The 19,357-nt window shown below is 42.4% G+C and overlaps 1 protein-coding gene across 1 annotated transcript; it reads left to right on the forward strand.

The window, feature by feature from the left end:
* The first annotated feature begins 7,094 nt into the window (after positions 1-7,094).
* On the forward strand, positions 7,095-18,619 carry LOC115573201 (reticulophagy regulator 1-like). Its single transcript, XM_030403891.1, has 7 exons — positions 7,095-7,333; positions 13,138-13,255; positions 13,377-13,461; positions 13,705-13,827; positions 14,062-14,132; positions 14,447-14,570; positions 15,790-18,619. Exons 1-7 carry the CDS (start codon positions 7,302-7,304, stop codon positions 16,305-16,307), a joined length of 1,071 nt encoding a protein of 356 aa, XP_030259751.1. The 5' UTR covers positions 7,095-7,301; the 3' UTR covers positions 16,308-18,619.
* The last annotated feature ends 738 nt before the right edge of the window (positions 18,620-19,357 follow it).

The raw sequence follows: 19,357 nt of genomic DNA on the forward strand, positions 1-19,357 counted from the left end.
ACAGCCATGACATCATCATGAGTCCGTGTGTGTCGTCATGGTAAAATGTGGAGACACCTTTCGTAGTGAGAAAGAACACAGAAAGAGTTTGAAGGCCGAGTCTGAAGATGGCTGAGCTCCAGTGTTCCCTGACGTTTATTTAACCCTCTTAATGATGTACGATCAATAAGGGTGTGATGTGTTCAAGTCCAGTTGTTTGAAATCACTGAACGAGCATCTCTACAGTCGTCTGACCGCTCAGAGCGCTTCACAGCGTTCGTCACATTTCACACATGATGTCAGAGGTGCCACGCGAGGTGCCAACCTGCGAAGTCAAACCAGCGACCTTGTGATTATGGACTCCACCACCTGAGCTACAGCTGCTGGAAACCAACAGCCTTTCAGTTTTTAGGCTTTTACCAACATTTTTAAACTGATGGATTTATGAAGTATCTTCCTATAGTTACAAGAACAGAGACACGTGAACCTGAAGCATTATATTTGTCATGAAATCTAAAACCCAACCAGTAATGTTAAAATCAAGTTCAAATTTGTATTGAAGTTTCTCAGCCAGCAGATGTGGCCGTATCTACAGGATGCAACTGGTAGAGTTGTGGAATCGAACCAGCGACCTTCTGATTACCGGACGACCCGCTCTGCTTCTGAAACTGAACAGAGGCCTGTACTGCGAAGCCAGTTTAGTGGGTTAGCGAGGTATGTTGAGTCTAAAGCCAGGCTTCCCTGTACTACAAAGGTGGCTCTCTTTTAACCCGGCTAGATCACCATGGTAACTTATGCTTAGCTCATAACCTGGTCCCGACCAGGTTATGTTCAGAGTTTCAGCTTAAAATCGGCTATAAAAGCGCCGCTGTTTCACTGTGTAAATCATTCGGAGATGGCGTCACCATTCATTGAGAACCCGGTGGACCTGGGAGCAAGAATAATTCTGGCAGCACTACGATGTGAGCGGCTTCTTCGAGATCGCGCTGATCCGCTGGCATTTCCTGATGAAATTCTCTATGAGCGATATAGATTTTCAGCCGAGGGAATACGGAACATTTGCTCACTTATTGAGCCGAGTGTCAGGAATGCCACTCGAAGAAGCTGTGCGCTCACTGTAAGGCAAACTGTTTGTGTAGCCCTTCATTTTTTTTTGCCACGGGAACCTTTTTACATTCAGTTGGTGATGCAGCAAATCTGAGCAAGAACACTGCGTGTTGCGTGTTTGTAGTGTTCCCAAGTCATTTGAGCACAATGCTTGTTAAGGAAGGATTCTATAAAATATCTGGTAATGTAGGCTACTTTCATACCCCTCTACATCATCAGTATTACTTGCTTGCATAATGAAATCTTCCCCTTTTCATTCTTCTTCCTGTTGGCTTAAGATAGTGATATATTAAAATAAAATGGGAAACAGTATGTTATCCACACTGACAAAATGATGGGGCAGCTTGGCTACATACCACTTTGAATGATGTGTTTGTATTTGGCTCTAACTTGCTGCCATGTCCGACTGCTGCTTCCACATCTTAATAAAATGCAATATGAAATATTAATTAGGCCAACCTAGTATTTATTTGTCACAGATAATGAGCAAAGTTAATTATTTCTTTGATGTGGCTTGAATAAACTGATGAACTGATCAATGTTTCACCCGTTGTCGGGCAGTGTACACCCAAACACAAATCTTACAGGCTTGAGCGATTTTCACTGTCAGGAAGCTCTTTATTGTCATTGTACAGGGACAGTCGCTACATTTGCTTGTTCATCCCGACACAGTAATAAAAAAAAAAAAAACACCGAGCCTACGCACACTCAGCCTCGCTTTCAATAAAACACACGCGCATTCTATAACTGAGATCAGTAAAATGTTAAAACAATATAGACATCATTCAGAAATGAAAAAAGATAGTTGTTGCTTCAGTGTATTTATTTTTTAAATGGATTAGGGTTAATATGTAAAAGTTGCACAATGTTGAGCTTTCAGAAATTAAAACACTAAGGGCTTAATATAATATTTATCTTAATATTAATCATTGTTAACTTACGCATTTACACGGTCAGCTATTTTCTGCCAGCAGCCCTCCCTCGCTCTACTGGCGGCGACAGTGTTACTTTTTGCCGTGATTGTGTCCTTGAATTCTTCATAGTCCTGCATAATAAGAATCTGCTCATCTTGAGTAAAATATGTGGCCCGGGATCGATCCATTTTCGCACGGAAGTAGAATAATATGACGTCAAACGCCCCCTTTTACATGTACGCGCGCAGAGCACAAAGCAGAGAACCGGACTTGACAAAGTAAGTTGATAACCACCGTCGCAGTACCGTTTAACTCTGTTTGGGGACTTGGGGCTTTGTTGAGCTGCATCATGAGCACAAAGCCTGGCTATGTTGAGCCCCTTCGCAGTACAGGCCTCAGGCTTTCAGTTTTCAGGCTTTTACCGACATTTTTAGACTGATGGATTCAAAGTAACAGAGACACATGAACCTGCTCAGTCTCAGACTGAAGCAGGTAAATTAATATCTGTCACTTTTTACTTTCTGACCCGTTCATCTGACGTGGTCGTGTTTGTGACCGTGTGGAGGAGGTGGAGGTGGCATTTGGAGTCACATCGGTCACCTGGTTCACACTCCTGCCCTCATTTCCAAAGTGATAGTGTGTGTGTGTGTGTGTGTGTGTGTGTGTGTGTGTGTGTGTGTGTGTCACTCGATGCCGCTGCCAGCTCTGAAGGCTCTCTGGGATTCTGTGGAGGTGACGGGGATTTGTGGGCGCCAGGCGGGATGCAGCATGTCTGAGTTATATAACTGATAGTCCAGGTCGCACACACACACACACACACACACACACACACTGTACTTTACACTGCACGTCTTCTTTACGACAAGTGGAAAGAAAACATTTAAACTACACATCCGAGTTTGTCTTTCGGTTCAGATTTCTGTTCTGGACATTAATGCAGTGTTGTGCATATTTAGTAAGATTGGTCTAATTTGGATATTTAAACTTAAAATATGAGAAACACACAGAAAGTCAATGCGTTTAACTACAAGTGGAAAGAAATGAAAGCGATAAAACAGGTGGAATGACAGAAAAAGAAAGAGAGAGAGAAAAAAGTCATGCAAAAATATAAATGAATCATAATTAATAAGGAATAAAATCAATAAAGATCATGAGAAGACGACATCACAGACAACACATGAGATTATGAGCAATAAATAGAATAAAGGAAACAAATAAAAGCAGTAAAAGATGCTCAGAAGAAAATATCACAAGGAAGGAATCAGAGAATTGTAGTACAAAAAATAATATCCTTTATGTAACTTATCATCAAATAGTCGTTATAATTTTCACCCTATCTAATATTTTTTCATCTGAAAATGTCAGTAATTATACAATTTATATCTTTGAAGGCTGTTTTTCTTCTTATATCTTCGTTTCAGCAGCACTGACACACTTTACACAGCCAGATTTATAGAGACGTTTATTCCCAAAAACATGGAGAAAATACATATTTCTTATAGCTGTTATAATAATAATAATAATAATAATAATAATAATAATAATAATAATAGTTATTTTTATTGCACCTCTCGTCCTGACTCACATTTCCTCCTCTGGATATCTCTGTGTTCTCGCCGCCTTCCTCCACTTCCTCTCTGTCTCGCTGACATTTGGCGAGCAGGGTGGGATTGTGTCGCTGTCACCTGCTGCCGTCTGTCAGAGGTGAATTGTGGGTGATTGTACGTCGGCTCAGAGCGAAGATTAGCTGCTGACCCAAAATGCGAGCTGACAGCTGGGAAGTTTGAACCGACGACGTCCATTCCTTGTGATGATTTCACAGTCATTTTTATTTTTCCGTTCATTGATTCATCGATAATGAACAAAAGAAGACAACGTCACATCAGAGGAAAGATTAAGAGTAAAGAAAGAATGAAAGATAATAAATCAATAAAGATAAACAAGTAAAGCAGTAAAGAAGTTAGAAAAAGAAAGCTGACTTTATATAGAATTAAGTATTTTGAAGCAGGTTTTAAGAAGTTACTGATTCTCTTTGTCTCCTCAGGTTGAAAGTGTGAATCTTATTTTCTGGTTGATGGAGTGAGAAAAAGAGATATAAAGTAAAAAACCTTAAAGAAAAACTGGAGCTGTAAACATCAGCCGGTTCCAGCTTCTTAAATATGAGGAGTCGCTGCTTTTCTTCATCATTTTGGACAGAAAATGAAAAATGTTTTTATGTTTTGGACATTTTATAGACTGAACTGTTCATCGATTTAATCTTGAAAATAATAAAGCAGATTAATCTGTTAATGGAACATAGAGGACAATAAGAAGACGAACATCACATCAGAGGAAAGATCAGAAACAGGCAAAAGACTAAAAGATAATAAATCAATTAAAGATAAGCACATAAAAGCAGGACAGAAGAAGACAGAAGAAGACAGAAGAAGAAGACAAAAGATGAGAAATAGAAGCAGAAATAAAAATAAAAGTTAGAAAGATGAGGTCGTGTTGACAGTGTGTTCCTGAAGTGATGAAGCTGCAAAAAACTTTGAGTTTTAATACGTATATGAAACATTAAAATTAGGATTTTCTGATGTCTTTGTAACAAGCAGATTAATTGATAATGAAACAGTTTCTGTTGTTCTGACAGTAAATAACTGACATGACTGAGAACACGATCGTCATCTTCGACTCTGGATTCTGTTTTTATGGCGTCGAGGAAAAACTGTGCGAGCTGCTGTTTGTTCCCACAACAACACAAAGTGTCTTAAGAGTTGTGAAACCTGAGTGCTGAGTGTGTGTGTGTGTGTGTGTGTGTGTGTGTGTGTGTGTGTGTGTGTGTGTGTGTGTGTGACTCAGCTGTTTCTCCACTGGCGGAACTGATTCAGAGGTGTGACAGGAGGCGCTCGAGCCAATCAGAGCCACTTCTCCACACAGATGGGGGGCGTGCTCCGGAGAGAAGCCTCTGATTGGACGCCGGCTGACTGTTAGAAAACGACAAACAAAACAATCCACAATGTTTCATCACAGTCCGATGATGTCATCAAGTATTTTATAAACAGTCATGGAGGGAAAATGTTTAAATGACTTCGTTACAGAATCGTTTTGTTTGTGAGATCTGACTGACACATCTTTAAGAATTAAAGAATAAGTTTACAGCCATGTTGTGCTGAATTTATCATGATTAACACTATAACACAGTTTAATAAGAGACAACAATCTGACGTAAGTGGTGACAAGAAAACGAAGTCACAAAATTCATAATTCACTATGAAGTTTATGAGTAAATTTGGATCAATATCTCGATCACGGTTTAGTCTTTCCTGCTCTCTCCTGCTGCCTCTCAGTGAGCTGCCTCTGTGTTCAGGTTCCTCTTTGCAATCCATCAAGAAAACATGTTTATATTTTATTATTTTCACATCTAATCGTGTCACAACAATGTGTAGATTCTTCTTTCTCTCGTCAGACTTTCATTGTAGAGTAGAAAAAAAATCGATCACTGCTGATTGATGATATCGGTTTCTTCTTTCTCCGGTTGTCTCGGGTCGGTTCTCCTCCCTGTTTTGCTGCTGTCTGTCTGCTGAGCTGAGCTGTTTGTTTACCATAAAACTAACTGTGAAACCAGAACTTTGCGCAACTTCCAAGAAACTTTGTGTGCAGTCGTGTCCACCTGTTATTCCAGCATCATGACGCAAGCACGTGAAAACTGTAAAAACTAACTTAGTTTTTACAGTTTAAAGTTTTGTCATTTTGGTTCTGCTGCAGTGAGTCTCGTTTTCTGGGAGAATCTTGAAAAATATTTTGATAAATTTGGTTTGTAGGACTGAAAGATGTGACCTGATAATAAAGTGAAGCACTGAATCATATAGGACTCAAATAATGTAATTACACGTGATATGAACTCATATTTATTTTGAAGTAAACCATGTCACGATGAGGAAGAGATGACAGGCAGGAGGATGTTTTAATCCAGATCACGGCAACACAAGAAACCGGCAAACACAACATATGACTCGACAAAAACTGACCTGCAGACTGAACAATACAAACTAAACTTAACAAGAGGACGAGGTGCAGCTGAAGAGAGGTGGAGACACAGAGTTACACTGTGATGTGTTATAAGAGTCGTCGTTCTGGTTTTAAAGGCTGCATTACAGTAAAGTGATGTCATTCTCTGATGACCCACTGAGTCATTATATCCACATTACAGAAAGCTCGTGTGTTCGTATTTTCCCTGATACTGAAGTCAGATATATTGCGATGGTCGCCCAGTCCTAACATTGAGGAAGTGCTTTTTAGAAATGTTTAAAATATCGAGGGATATATCACGATATGACTTAAAAACATGAGGCAAGCAGAAGAAAGGTCACTGTTCTGTACATGAGACATGTACTGTGTGTCCGTCCTTTCTGGGCTTCTTCTTGAGGTTTCTGCCATCTTTTTCCTCTTTTTCCTCAACATGGCAAGTTTTTGTATCGAGGTGTTCGAGGGACAGAGGATCTCGTTCTCTGTACAGACTGTAAACCCACTGCGGTGATGTGATTGTGATTTTGTGCTGTATGAATAACATTTATTTGATCCGTAGACATTTGAAGGATGAACCACACACACGCTTTCAGTCGAGGCTGCGACCAATTTGACCTCCACACGGAGCTGAGATGTGATTCGCCTCGCCGGTATTCACTCTAGTTGATTTCACATGCAGATAATAGACGGATGAGGAGGACAGTTTACATCCGCTGAGTCAGACTGTTAATGCGGCTCCATCTTCTCATCTGACTCCCGGTGAGAAGTTGTACCTCCAAATGTCAAACCTCTCCGAATAAACAGCCGCTGTTTAGGAAAAACAAACATGGGTGAGTCAGTCACACATGTTTCCTCTCGTCGGGCCGTCCATGCCATGTCACTGACACAAGTGGAGGCATGTTTGGGGGGGTTGGTGTTGGTGTTGGTGTTGGCGGTGGTGGAGGAGGGTGTTGCTGTTTCTTCCCCCCCAACCCAACCCCATCCCTCTGTCCTCCTGATGGCTGCCAGTTGGAATGTAGTGTGACCGGGCTATTTTTAGACGAGGCCACTTGAAATACTCCAACCGAGGCTTCATTGAGGATAAACACAAGCTGCTCTCGCGCCGTGTGGCACGTCTGACCCGACTTCTGCTCCAACCTGACCTGAGATTTTCTTGGCATTTTTTAATTTTTTTTCTGAACTTCGAAGACGAGTTCTCTCCCGTCTCTTCTGACGCATCACTCCGATCCTGCAGTCCTTCGGCCGGTTTTAATCGTGTCGTCAGATCTTGTGAAGGTACCTGAAGCTCCTGAGATGTCTCCTGAAGATCGTGGGGCAGGACTGAGGTAAAGAAAGACTTCAGGAGCGCCGGATCATTTGTCTCCAGAAAGGATCTGCTCTCTAAAATCACAGAAAAAAATAATATATACACTTTTATTTTCTTACTTTCCACTTGTGATAGTTTGGGTTTTATTTGTTTGAGTTTGGAGATAAACGCAGAAGAGATTTATTTCTTTATTTTCAAAAAGATTTGATTTCTTTGAACATTCTGAAACAAGCCTTTACTTGACCAACGTCCAAGTTACTCCTGCTTGCGTTTAACTAAAGAAAAGAGAAGTTGTGACTTAGAAAATGTGTTTTTCTTGAGAACCTTTAAGGCTTTTGACACTTATTAATGACCCATCACATGGGGAACTGTAATCTTGTTTTTAAGAAGTTTTTAACGTAAATACTTGGTGATACAAACTTTGTGATCCCAAACTCTGTTCCCACATTGTTTCAGCACATTTAACTCGAGTCTAAATGGATCAACAAGGCGAACAACATGACACAGATCTACTTGCAAAGCGTTGCACATCGTTGCGTCATCACTCCCGTCCATCCATAACACCGGCGTCTTGTGTTACTCTTGGCCTCATGAGACATGCAGACGTCCTGTTGCGAAGGCATTAACTGTAAACTCGATGGGCCGAGACTCTTCTCACTCCATTAACGTCAGCTTACTGTATACGCGGCTGTACGTGGAGCATCAACAGGTGTCGGATGCATCAGAGACGGAGTTTCTGCGTATGTATGTCCACACAGACAGGCTGGTAAACATCTTTATGCCCCCGCCTCCCCCTCCTTCCCAATCACGAGTGAAGAGCTGGGATGTTTTTGCCGCCATTCTTCGCATTGTTTGTCTCGGTCTATTTTTAAGGCGCCGTCACCGGGCTTGTTAGGGGCTCAGACGTGCTGCTCCCTGTGTTGTTTCAGAGATTACCGATTGGGTAAAAAGTGATATCTGCCTGACAGCTGCTCATGTGCCGCCGCCGCCGCCTCCAGGCCTCTGACCTCACAAGTTCAGAGGACTGACGACTGATGACATGTTGACTGATTGACACACCGGTGGACGACAGCGTTTTGGATTTGTTCATCACCAGCGCTACTAAGAAATGTAACCCCGCAGTTACTGTTGCTAGGTCAGACGAGCTTGTCAATAACAAACATGGCGACGGTGATGGTGCAGTTTATCTGCCTGTTTCTGGGCATCAGGTAACACAGCTTTAAGAAGCTGACAGCAAGGATGACAGCGCACAATGGAAGGATATATTGGCAGACTTTTACAAACATTAAGCCCATTAAACTCTTCTTGATGTAGCTAAAACTGACCATTACACAACAGCTAGCTAGTGAAATATGATGTGTCCATGAAGACTGTGGCATCTACATAACGTGACTGTATGTCATAATGCCTCGTAGGTGTTGTTGAGCATCTTTAACCATCTTCATAACGTTCCCATGAAGTCAAATTTGCTGTTTAAGGGCTTTGATCACACACATTTTGCCAATTTCAGGCTTGACAGTGGTAAAAAAAAGGTTTAAACCTTTAAAAAAGGTTAAAAAAAAGAGTTTGTACCTTCCTGGAAACTCATTAAAAATGTTGATGAGTCATCCTGCTGCCATGGATGTATAAGGAGAGGAACGCCACCAGAGCAGAGTGCTGCTGTTACTGCACAACAACACAACTATATTGAGCGATTTGGGTGAAACTTGGTCATCTTTTATGGAGGGCATATTGTTGTGTTTCTTGCTGCTGCCCTTGAGCTGCTCAGCCTGGAGAAACTAGCTTTACTTGTTGCTAACAAACGTGCTGCTAACCAGCAGCTGGGGGCCGTAGAACGTCAACAGAAGCCATTTGGAGCACCGAGGTGATTTATGGAGATCCTGTTAGCTTTGTAGCTAAAGTAAGCACTAACTTCTGCTGAAGGTAGTTAGTGGTGAGCGGTCCTTGCAGCCTCCTGGTGTCCACTTTGGACAGAAAACCATTTTGGTGCCGTCTCCTCTGAGGATTTGTTGTTGTTCTGTCTCGTTCCGGCTGAGTTAACTGAAAGCTGACTGTAACACATGTTCATCACTATTGGCTGCCGCCTGTTTTTATTCAGAAGACGTAAATATTCTTAAGCAAACAGTGTTCAATTAGCAGTTTCAAGGGAACTTTAACTATTATTCTTTTCTTTGCAACATAGACGAACCAAACACAGAAAATATAATTTGTTTTTGGAGCACAGAGCTAAGACTGGACGAGTCAGCTGTTTGCAACTTTGTGTGGAAACTCAGTTTTGACAGCAAGTTTGTTGACAACCAGTCATATGCAGGCTGAGTGCCTCTGGAGGACATTTCTGGATTTCCCTTCAAAATATTCATTTACAAGTTGGCATGACATCTAACAGCAAGATGGACGTCAATTTCCACTTCTGATCATGGCCAAACTTTCACCCATGCCATTGAACCCCATCACCTCCAAGTCTGGCCCAATCCCAGTGGTCTGACCCCGACCACTTCTCTGTTCACCAAGAGGTGGGATGTCCTGATTCTGGTTGGGATAGAGGGGCGGGATTAAAAAACTGTTAGTGTACCACATTAACACAAGAAGAAGAAGAAGAAGAGTTTGTGTTTGCATTTTTTTTAAACTCCAAAAACAAGTTCTACCCATCTCTTCTGAAGAATCATGTCGACCCTGCAGTGCTTGGCTGGTTTTATTAGTGCTGTTAAATCTTCTGAAGGTACCCCAAACTTCTGAGATGTCTCCTGAAGATTGACGGGCAGGACTGAGATATGACTAATGAAGATAGACTTCAGGAGCAGTGGGTCATTTCTTTAGTTTTCTGAACAAATCTGTTCTTCACAATCACAGAAAAACAAAGAACAACGCCCCAGTTGCTCCTGCTTGCTAATCAAAGAAAAGAGAAGTGGCAACTAAGAAAATACACATTTTTCTTCTTTTAATTGGTGATTTTGGGGAACTGAACCCTTAAGGCTTAGTCACTTAGTCAGCCATCACATAGGACACTACATACTGGATATGTCTGCTAACGTCTTGGAGGGTTATTCAGCTGCTTCGCCTCATAACTCTGTTCTGAAGTGCATCTGACAACGAGCGGTCAGGGGATTCAAATGTAGAATGGGACTGAGCCATCGTCTCCACGTTGGTGGGAAAACAAACCGTAACAAACTCCTTTTCCACGCTCCAGGTGATCTGTGATGTGCTGAAACTTGACAGCACTTTATCCATGAAGACCTGCGTCTCCTTCCGAGGAGACGTCTGTCTTTCGTGGAACAGAGAAACGTTGATCCTGTTCGTCCCTTCACAGTATCGCTGTCACATGTTCGACACATCATGTTTCCCTGGAAATCCGCCTCTGAGAGGGGAGCAGCGGGTCGACCTTTCCGTCATAAGGGTTATGTGAGACACGGCTGGGTCAGGTGGGAGGTGTATATGAGATACTGTAGCGTCTCGTGGCCTCTCGTGCTTCTCCCTTGTAGACACGACTGAGGAGGGGGAGGGAGGTTTGGATGGGTTTATGGTGGAGAAGCTCAACAGGCAGAGTGACTTTGGGTGGTTTGGTTTGTGAATATGGAGTTAAAACAGCCGTGTGTGTGGAAGAAAACTGACCCGGGGGGGAAAGTATGTTGCTTAACAGGATTTCCGTCATTAGCAGCTGCCAACACATGCTAATTCACACCACTTCAAATGCCAAAAGTTTTCCTGAAGAGCTGCCAGCAGGCGGGATCAATCTGTCAGAAACAGCACATTAAACCAGGAAATGCCACAGTCAGCATTCCATCTTGTTTTGCTGTAATTTACCTTTATCAGGTTTATCATTATCTCTGTCTCTTGTATGTTTCCGCTTTAACCACGCACAGGGATCAAACTTGTGGCCTCCGGTCTCTGAACGGCTGTTGAACCACGACAGGCAGCTCGTAAAGCCTGACCTGCTCGCTTGTCTTTAATAAAACCACCCAGATTAACTGGGTGGAGAGCGGTGGAGATCCCTGTTGTATTCGTTAAGCTCCCTCTTAAACTGTACCAGGGTCGCTGGGGTCAAATCGGTCTCATAGCTGAAGCTTACGCAGTGTTTTATATGGCTTCGTATCCATATTCAAACCCCGATATGTGATACGGCTCGTCAGATGTTAAAGAACTACCTCAGTAAAAAAGAAAACTAGATGTGCTGCTGTTAGAATATCATGTCTGGATTAGTGAAGATCAACAGATCGTTGGTTTTATGTCCTGACAACTGTCATTAACACTCAATTTCTTCTCCAAGAACAGCTTGACTTTGTCTTGGGGGCTTTTTTCAGGTTAAAGTTAGACAAGTTTGAATCAAATTCACCAAAAATTAAAGAGTTCAATGAAAAGTTACCAGCTACTTCAGTTGTTTAGGAAAACGCTTTGCTGTGAAGCTCCAGAAATGTTTTGTGAACACGTAAAATTCACCTGATAATGCCTAAAATCTTTTATTTTTGGGTGAACCATAAATTACTTCTGTATCTTCCATATGCTAATAGACCACCATCACAAAGGAAGCACAGGAACCCTCACAGCTGTGTCAACTGGCAGGATCTCCATGGTGCCGTCACAGCTGCTTTCACACACCGTGGAAATGTGACTTTTCTATCAGCTGTTGAAGAAAAACAATAATGGAAGTCCTCATTGATTCGGCTAATTGAGCTAACTGAACAGAAGCTAGCCAGGAGAGTGAGCTGGACTTCTGCTGCCTCACACCCTCATCTATTTATCGCACATGACCTCCACATGTGCGCCTTTTATAGCCGCTTTATGTGAAGTGAGCACGAGGGCTGATAGTAGCTCGAACAGGAGGTGAGTTTTGGGAACCCCTCGAGGTGGAGGGGAAAGTTTCCTCCCAGCAGGTGGCCCAGAATTCCTAGCATGAAGAGCACTTTCACATTCCCGCGCTCATCTGTCACCTGTCTATTTAGTCATCTCGCTGGTTTTATGGCAGGTTTCTTAATTTAGACGATGACATTTGCATCAGATCAGCACTAAATTGTATCAACGACCCTCAACAGAAGAATTTCAAGGCTTAAAATAAACCTCTTTAATTCCTCCACAGGGTGGAGTCGAGAGACTGTGTTTGTAAAGCACGTTTAAAGACAACACAGGTGCTGTGCAAAGTTTCCACATACAAGTATAACATCTAGACCACCAACAGCTTCAGGTCAGAGTCCTGGAGGAAACCAGAAAGAGAAAGCGATGAAGGAATATCATTTTTCTCCAGGTTACAGGTGTTTCTCCATCTCCTCTTATCTAAGCCGATGTGCTTCAGCTGTTTTAAGCCACTTAAAGGTTTGAGAAATCATAGAACGAAGTTACCTCACTGGATTTCCTCTAAACATGGATGGAGGATTAGTCTCAGCCCAGAATAGAACCCAAAACTTTGGGGGACGGATCAGAAACTTTTTTTTTACTTTGAGAGTCCATTTTCCGACATTATTGTTCACTTTGGTATCAGCATGAGTGATCTTAAAAAGGTGCCAACCTGTCGAATTGATACTAAAAACAAACGGTGGCAGCGTCTCACCGACTGCTAATGGCTGCTAACTGTAGCTGCCATTAGCCAGTTAGCTCTATTAGCTGTGCATCTAGTGGTCCAGACTGGGAGCTTCGGACGGGAGGGAAGTGTTGTTGTTTACACCAGTAGCACAGGAATGTTGGACTGGTTCTGGACCAATGTTTCACTGACCAAATAGTCAAAATTGTTGTTTCTTCTCATTCTGTTATTTCTTCATGTTTTTTTACATAAAATTCTTGCATATTGCACCTTTAAAGATGACCAACACTGTTCCTGTCCGTCTTGTCTTGTAGCTGGGAGATCATCGACTCGGGCCAGGATAGCCGGTCCGGGACTGGACCTCAGCTCGGCGACTCCCTCAGACTCTTCCTCCAGGAGACGTCAGCTTTCAAACAGCAAAACCCCGGAAAGGTGGGCGACCTCAGACTAACCTCAACTGTTCACCGAGTCACCGCAGGGGAAAAATTGATTGGGAATACTTCAACATTTTCATCGTCGTGTTGTCTTTGTGTTTGCTCTCCTCCTCTTCTAGTTCTGCCTGCTGGTTTGCAGTTTGTGCACCTTCTTTGCTGTCTTAGGACGCTACATTCCAGGGATCGTTATCTCGTATATTCTTGGTGAGTAAACCAAAGATTTGCACATGAACAGAACTTTTCTATCCCGCTGAATATTAAATGTTTAGACTAGCATATCATCACAGAGTCATGACACTTATACGTGATGCATCAAACGCTGTACGAGTAAACTTATCTCTGCAAATAAAGTTTAAAACACTATCTTAGCATATTGTTATGGCTGGCATTTTAATGACATTTATGGAAACTGACGCTTACTTTCCTGTTTTTCGTCCGTCCCTGCAGTGCTGGGTTTTTTCCTGTGGCCTCTGATTTCGTCTCACGAGGTTGGGTTGTGGCTGGAGCCAGTTCTGCAGAAGCTGGACTTTGGCATCCGGGAGTTTCTTCAGAAAATCAAAGAGAATCATGGTAACTGTGACACTCAATACGTTAAATGTTCTGTTTCATATGTTGGGAAACCGTTATATGTTTCATTCAAACAAAGTGAAAATACAAAACACTTTTAAAAATGAACCCCAACAAACAAGTCACTCACACAAAACTCACACAACTTATTTAGTTTTTGTTCCCGTCTACCAAACCAACATCTACTCTGTACTTTCTGTCTTCAGTACTGGACTGAAACTGTGTTCTTCCTTTCAGAGCGGAGAATCATGCAGGCTCAGACTGAGAGAGAGAACATCGAGTCGGACCTCTCCTCCATGTTTCCAAAGGTCGGCTCATCATCTCATCTCGATCTAATTACGCCTCTGTGGCACGACAGGGTCCACTTGAAGCTTATTGATATTCAGTACACATGATCCACATCAGCATCAGACATCAGCTGTGCCAAACTGAATCCAAACAGCTGGTTCACTGAGTGCTTCACTCGAAATTCTTAACATTGGATCTTTATATCGTCACTGTGAACTTGAACTGTGCACTTATAAATTGTTCCACCAGCTGAAGTCTGAGTCAACAGATTAGATGATCTGTAGCTGCGTCTGTGGTCTGAAATCTGACGTCTGCTCGTGTTTCCCTCCTGCAGCTCGACTCCACGGTGTGTAAGGAAATGTCTGTGTCGGACACAGAGGTGTCAGACGTGACGTGGACGGACAACGGTACATTCAACCTGTCGGAGGGACACACGCCGCAGACAGAGAACTCTGAGGGTACGTCTGTCAGCAGCACATTACCTGCAGATGGATGCACGGTTTTAATTATCTGGAATATGACTGCAAATAATGATTATTTCCACTGTTGGTGATTCTGTTGATTATTTTCTTGACTAACAAATTTGTTGTGTGGTTTATAAAATGTCAGAAAATGTTGATCGAAGACCAGGATGAAGTTATTCACCCAAAGATATTCAGTTTTCTGTCATAGAGGAAAGAAACCAGAAAAATTATCCACAATTAACAAGCTGACATCAGAGAATTTCTTCTTAAATAATTAATAGTTGGCGATTCATTTAATATTTGACAGTTAATCATCTAATTGTTGCATCATCAGCCTCAGTTATCGTTTGTATTCAGAGCCCCTAACAAACGTCAGCATGCCAACATCAGCTGGTGAACATGTGATTACCTGTTAAACATCAGACAGTTTGCATCGTTAACAACTTTACCAAACTGATTACACACCGTATCCATTAAAGGACCAGTGTGTAGATTTAACAGGTGTTTAGAGAAAACACAAAATGAGTATAATATTTTTAACCATGTTTAATCTCCTGAAACTAAGAATTGATGTGTTTTTGTTACCTCTCGTTGAGCCTTTAATATCTACAGAGGCAGCAGCTGCTCTTCCTTCCATGGTGTGTTGTTTATTTTCGGTTTCTGTGGCGTCTTCAGAACTTTTTCTAGTGTTCTGCCTCCTTTTGCTCCTAATCAGACTGATTTTCCCTCCATACCTGTCTCCTATCTGTGTGATTAGCCGAGCCCTGTTACCTGAGTTCTGAGTCCGGTCAGCTCTGTAGCTTCTTCAGTTGCCCTTCGCTCTGCTTCTCCAACCTCAGCTCCTTCACTCTTTCTAGTGTTTTTTCATTAGTTCAGTATGAATTTAGGTCCAATCTTTCGTCCAGTCATCTGTCGAGTTCCAGCTATTTTTGATAATTGCTGGATCCATATTTGCATAATCATAAAACTAAAATGAAGAAATTAAAAATAAAAAAAGTCAAAGTTCTCCGATTGCAGCCTTTAGAATTAGAATATTTTCTGGTTTCTTTCCTCCTCTATGACAATAAACTGAAAAACAACTAATTGATGATCAATGGACAATGAAAATAATCTTCAGTTGCAGGCAAATGACTCTCACATATGTAGACAGACTAAATCTATCACACACTCTTATAAACATATAAAATAAATAAACACCTTTTTCACCTCACAGACCTCGACAGAGAAGAAGCATTCACCGGTGGTCTCCCAGAATTCCCTTCACTCGACAACGGCACAACGACCAATGGAGACGACGACGATGACCTCAGCCTCGGCCTCCCCTCACCTCATCCCCAGCAGCCAATCAAATCCAAGCATTCACCCGCTCCTCATAAAGACCGACCCGCCGACAATGCTCTCGAGTTAGTCAACCAGATGGCGGGCGACGTCATCGCCGCCGCCGTCACAGCCGCCATTCAGGAGAGAATAGAGGCGGCAGTCGGCTTCACGGCGCTGAAGGAAGACACACAGCGGTCGAGAGTCCCAGAATCCACCAGGCTGCTGGAGCTGGCCGAGGAGTCGGACAGCGAGGTGGAGGACTTCGAGCTGCTGGACCAGTCGGAGCTGGAGCAGCTGGAGGGGGAGCTGGGGCTGGGGGAGGTGAAGGCCCCGGCCACAGAGGAGGCTCCGGCCCAGAGTGACCAACCGGCACCTTCTGGATTCTTCTCCAAACTCCTGAGACGCCACTGATCGGGGACGAGGACGGTCGGCGGGGGACGAGGACGGGTGAACGAGGACATGTGGAGGGAGATGTTGTGGTCACACAGGACTGTCTGAGAAAATAATGTTTCCATTTATCTTTTAACCTGTAGAGCAGTTTGTCAGACATGGAGGTGGAAGTGATGTCACTGTAATCAGACTCATCACAGCCCGATGCCGAGATCAGAACACACGACGTCAGCAAGATGACGACCCGACCCGGCAGACGTGGGAGCGAGAATGAGAGATTTGGGAGATCTGGGAAGGAAACACGAGAGAATATAACTCCTGTGCAGTGTGCACGCGTCACTGCAGATTTATTTATTTATCTATCTTTATTTATTTGTTAACATTTATTCAGTTCCATGTTGATCGCTCTTCGATCTCTGAGCTTATTTGATTACTGGTCAGATCGCGAGTCTGATGTTAACATTGCGAGCCGGGTCGGGTCGGGTTCAGGATTGATTTAGTAACTTTTCGCTGCTTGAAGACATAAACAATAAAGCTACGATTGGTCGGAGTTCAGCCTTTAATAATGCCACTATAATCACATGATATGACTCAGTGACCGTTATAAAACACAAACATGTGGTGGGTTCTGATCCGGCGTTTAAGGTTGTTGATGATTTAAGGACTAAAAACCTACTTGTGGTTTGAATCAGTTGCTGTGGTCACACTCGTCTTTTCAAAGCGACTTTAATCACCTGATCACATTTATTTAAATGATCCGTGCTTAGTTTCAGAACCGGTCCAGTTGATCTCCTCAGCTGGAAGTCGCATCAGTGCAGCGGCTGCGATTGTCATCCTTCAGGACGACGTCTCCACGAGCGAGACTCACTGTATGTTTCCGGTTACTTATTATTTAACAAAGCGGTTCTCTCTCTGTAGGAATCATTTCTGTAATGTTGTCAGACGGTGAGAATAACAACACTCGGCCTGTGAGGAGATAAAAACAAGACGTTGCTTTGAACGCAGCCCAAAATGACTTTGAAAAGATCAGGAACTGCGTCGGGATGTGTATTTTACAGCGACCTGAGGCGTCCGACTGCTGCTACAGCGTCCAACACTCACATTAATGCTGAATCCACTCAGCAGACTACATTACCCAGAATTCCACAGACTTCAAATCAAATGACAATCACCTTTAATGCTCAAAATACTTCTACTGGTTGGATAGTTGACTTTATCAACTTTATTTTTTATCATTTCCTTTTTTAATTTTATATGTTTTTTTTTTTTCCTGGAACATTTATGAAGTCGAGGGACTTTTATTTTATTACAACATGCAGCCGGTATCAAAATGCTTTGCATGGACATCTCATCTTGAGACATAAATATATTTAAACATTAAAACATTTTTACTTTCAGTGCATCAAGGCCTTGAATTTCACATTATTCACAGCTGGATCGTTCCCTAACTCGTCAAAATGTAATTAAGATGTTCATACGTGAAACATGATGACGGCCATTATTGTACATATCACCAGATTAAAAGTTTGCCAGCTCGTTCCAAGTGATCGAAAAAAGGCTTAATCGACATTCAGTGGATGTTTTTTTAGAGAAATATCAGAAACAGAAACAGAACGAGGCCTAAAAGGTACATTTCTGCAAAAACCTTCGAAAACATGCAGGAGACAACAGATAAACAGATAAAACTTAAAACTGAAAGCTTGATTTACTCCAGTGATGACAGCGTGACTCGTCTGGACTTCTAAGTAAGCAGATGAAGACTTCTGCTCTTCTCCTCACAGGATGATCCAAAATAAAGTCAAATACAGTTTGAGTGCACTGAAAGTAAAATGTTCTGAATCGACATATTTCCATTCACACCTTAATTTTCACTCAACGACGCGCCGACGTCGGACGGTCTGCCGAGTCAAACAAGATGAAGACTGACTGGACGGTTTCTTTAACATGCCTTGTACACTGAAAGACATTGTTTTTATAATTAAGACACACAGCAATGTATAATGAACCCTCTTGAATTAATCATGTAATGCCTTGTATTGTAACTTAAGATCACAGTAGAAATGTTAATCAGTGCCTATGAGAGGACTTTGTAGTGGCTGCAGTTCATTTCTAGCTCACGTGTGATAATAACTGTATAAGACGAAGAAATGTTCAAACCTCTGAACACTTTTTAAAATATTGAGAACATTGATGAGATAATTCATGTTTTTTTCATTTACCTTCCTGTTGTCTAAAAGTTCGGAAACATGTTGGTGAGTCAGAACCAAACTGCATTAACAAAATGTACTTTTATGTAGTTAAACTCAAGAATGTCAATAAAATGTTGTAACGCAGTCGTGTAGTTTCATTGATCGGATGCAGTGTGTGGAGACATCGATCTGTTTACAGTCACACTTAGAGAACTTTGCTGCACTTTGGCGACAAAATCCAAGTGAATTATTAAATTGTTGTGCTAAATCTTGATTTACGGGCAAGGTTAGAGTTTGGCATGTGTCAGGATTAGTCTACTGTGAGCCTCCCTGCTCACGCTCGCTTGGGAGGGAGGAAGGAAGCAAGGCAGGAAGCCGGCGTTTCTAGCTGGTGAATTGTGCATTTATTTTGAGGCACGGACAGACAAACTTAAATGAAAGTAAAACAAAACACAAATAAACAGCCGTCCCTCTGACGACTGAGGGTTGGATTCCGTCCTGTCTCTGCTCCAGTCCTGCCCCCGGACCCAGCCTACTGCAAGAGATCAGAACCAGGTCACAAGCATGCTTATATAGCTGACTGATTACCTGATTCTGTCCAGCTGTCTGAACACCGGCTGAGCCACTCCTCCCTCTCCTCCAGCAGCCGGCGCCTTAACCACACCTCACTGCCACATCTATGTTAAGTCAATAACAAGTTTATTGCTTTGGTTTTGCATCTGGAAACATAAACTCTCTTTATTAAAGCAACAGTTATTAGCTGTAGTCAGATTTTACTAAGCGCATTTCCTGAAACACTACACTTACACACAATCTTGAGCTTTGTAAACATGTAGACCTTCATTTTCTGCCAATTTCCACATCTACCCTCCTGTATTTCAT

Source organism: Sparus aurata, chromosome 21, assembly GCF_900880675.1.
Source record: "Sparus aurata chromosome 21, fSpaAur1.1, whole genome shotgun sequence".
Taxonomy (NCBI): domain Eukaryota; kingdom Metazoa; phylum Chordata; class Actinopteri; order Spariformes; family Sparidae; genus Sparus; species Sparus aurata.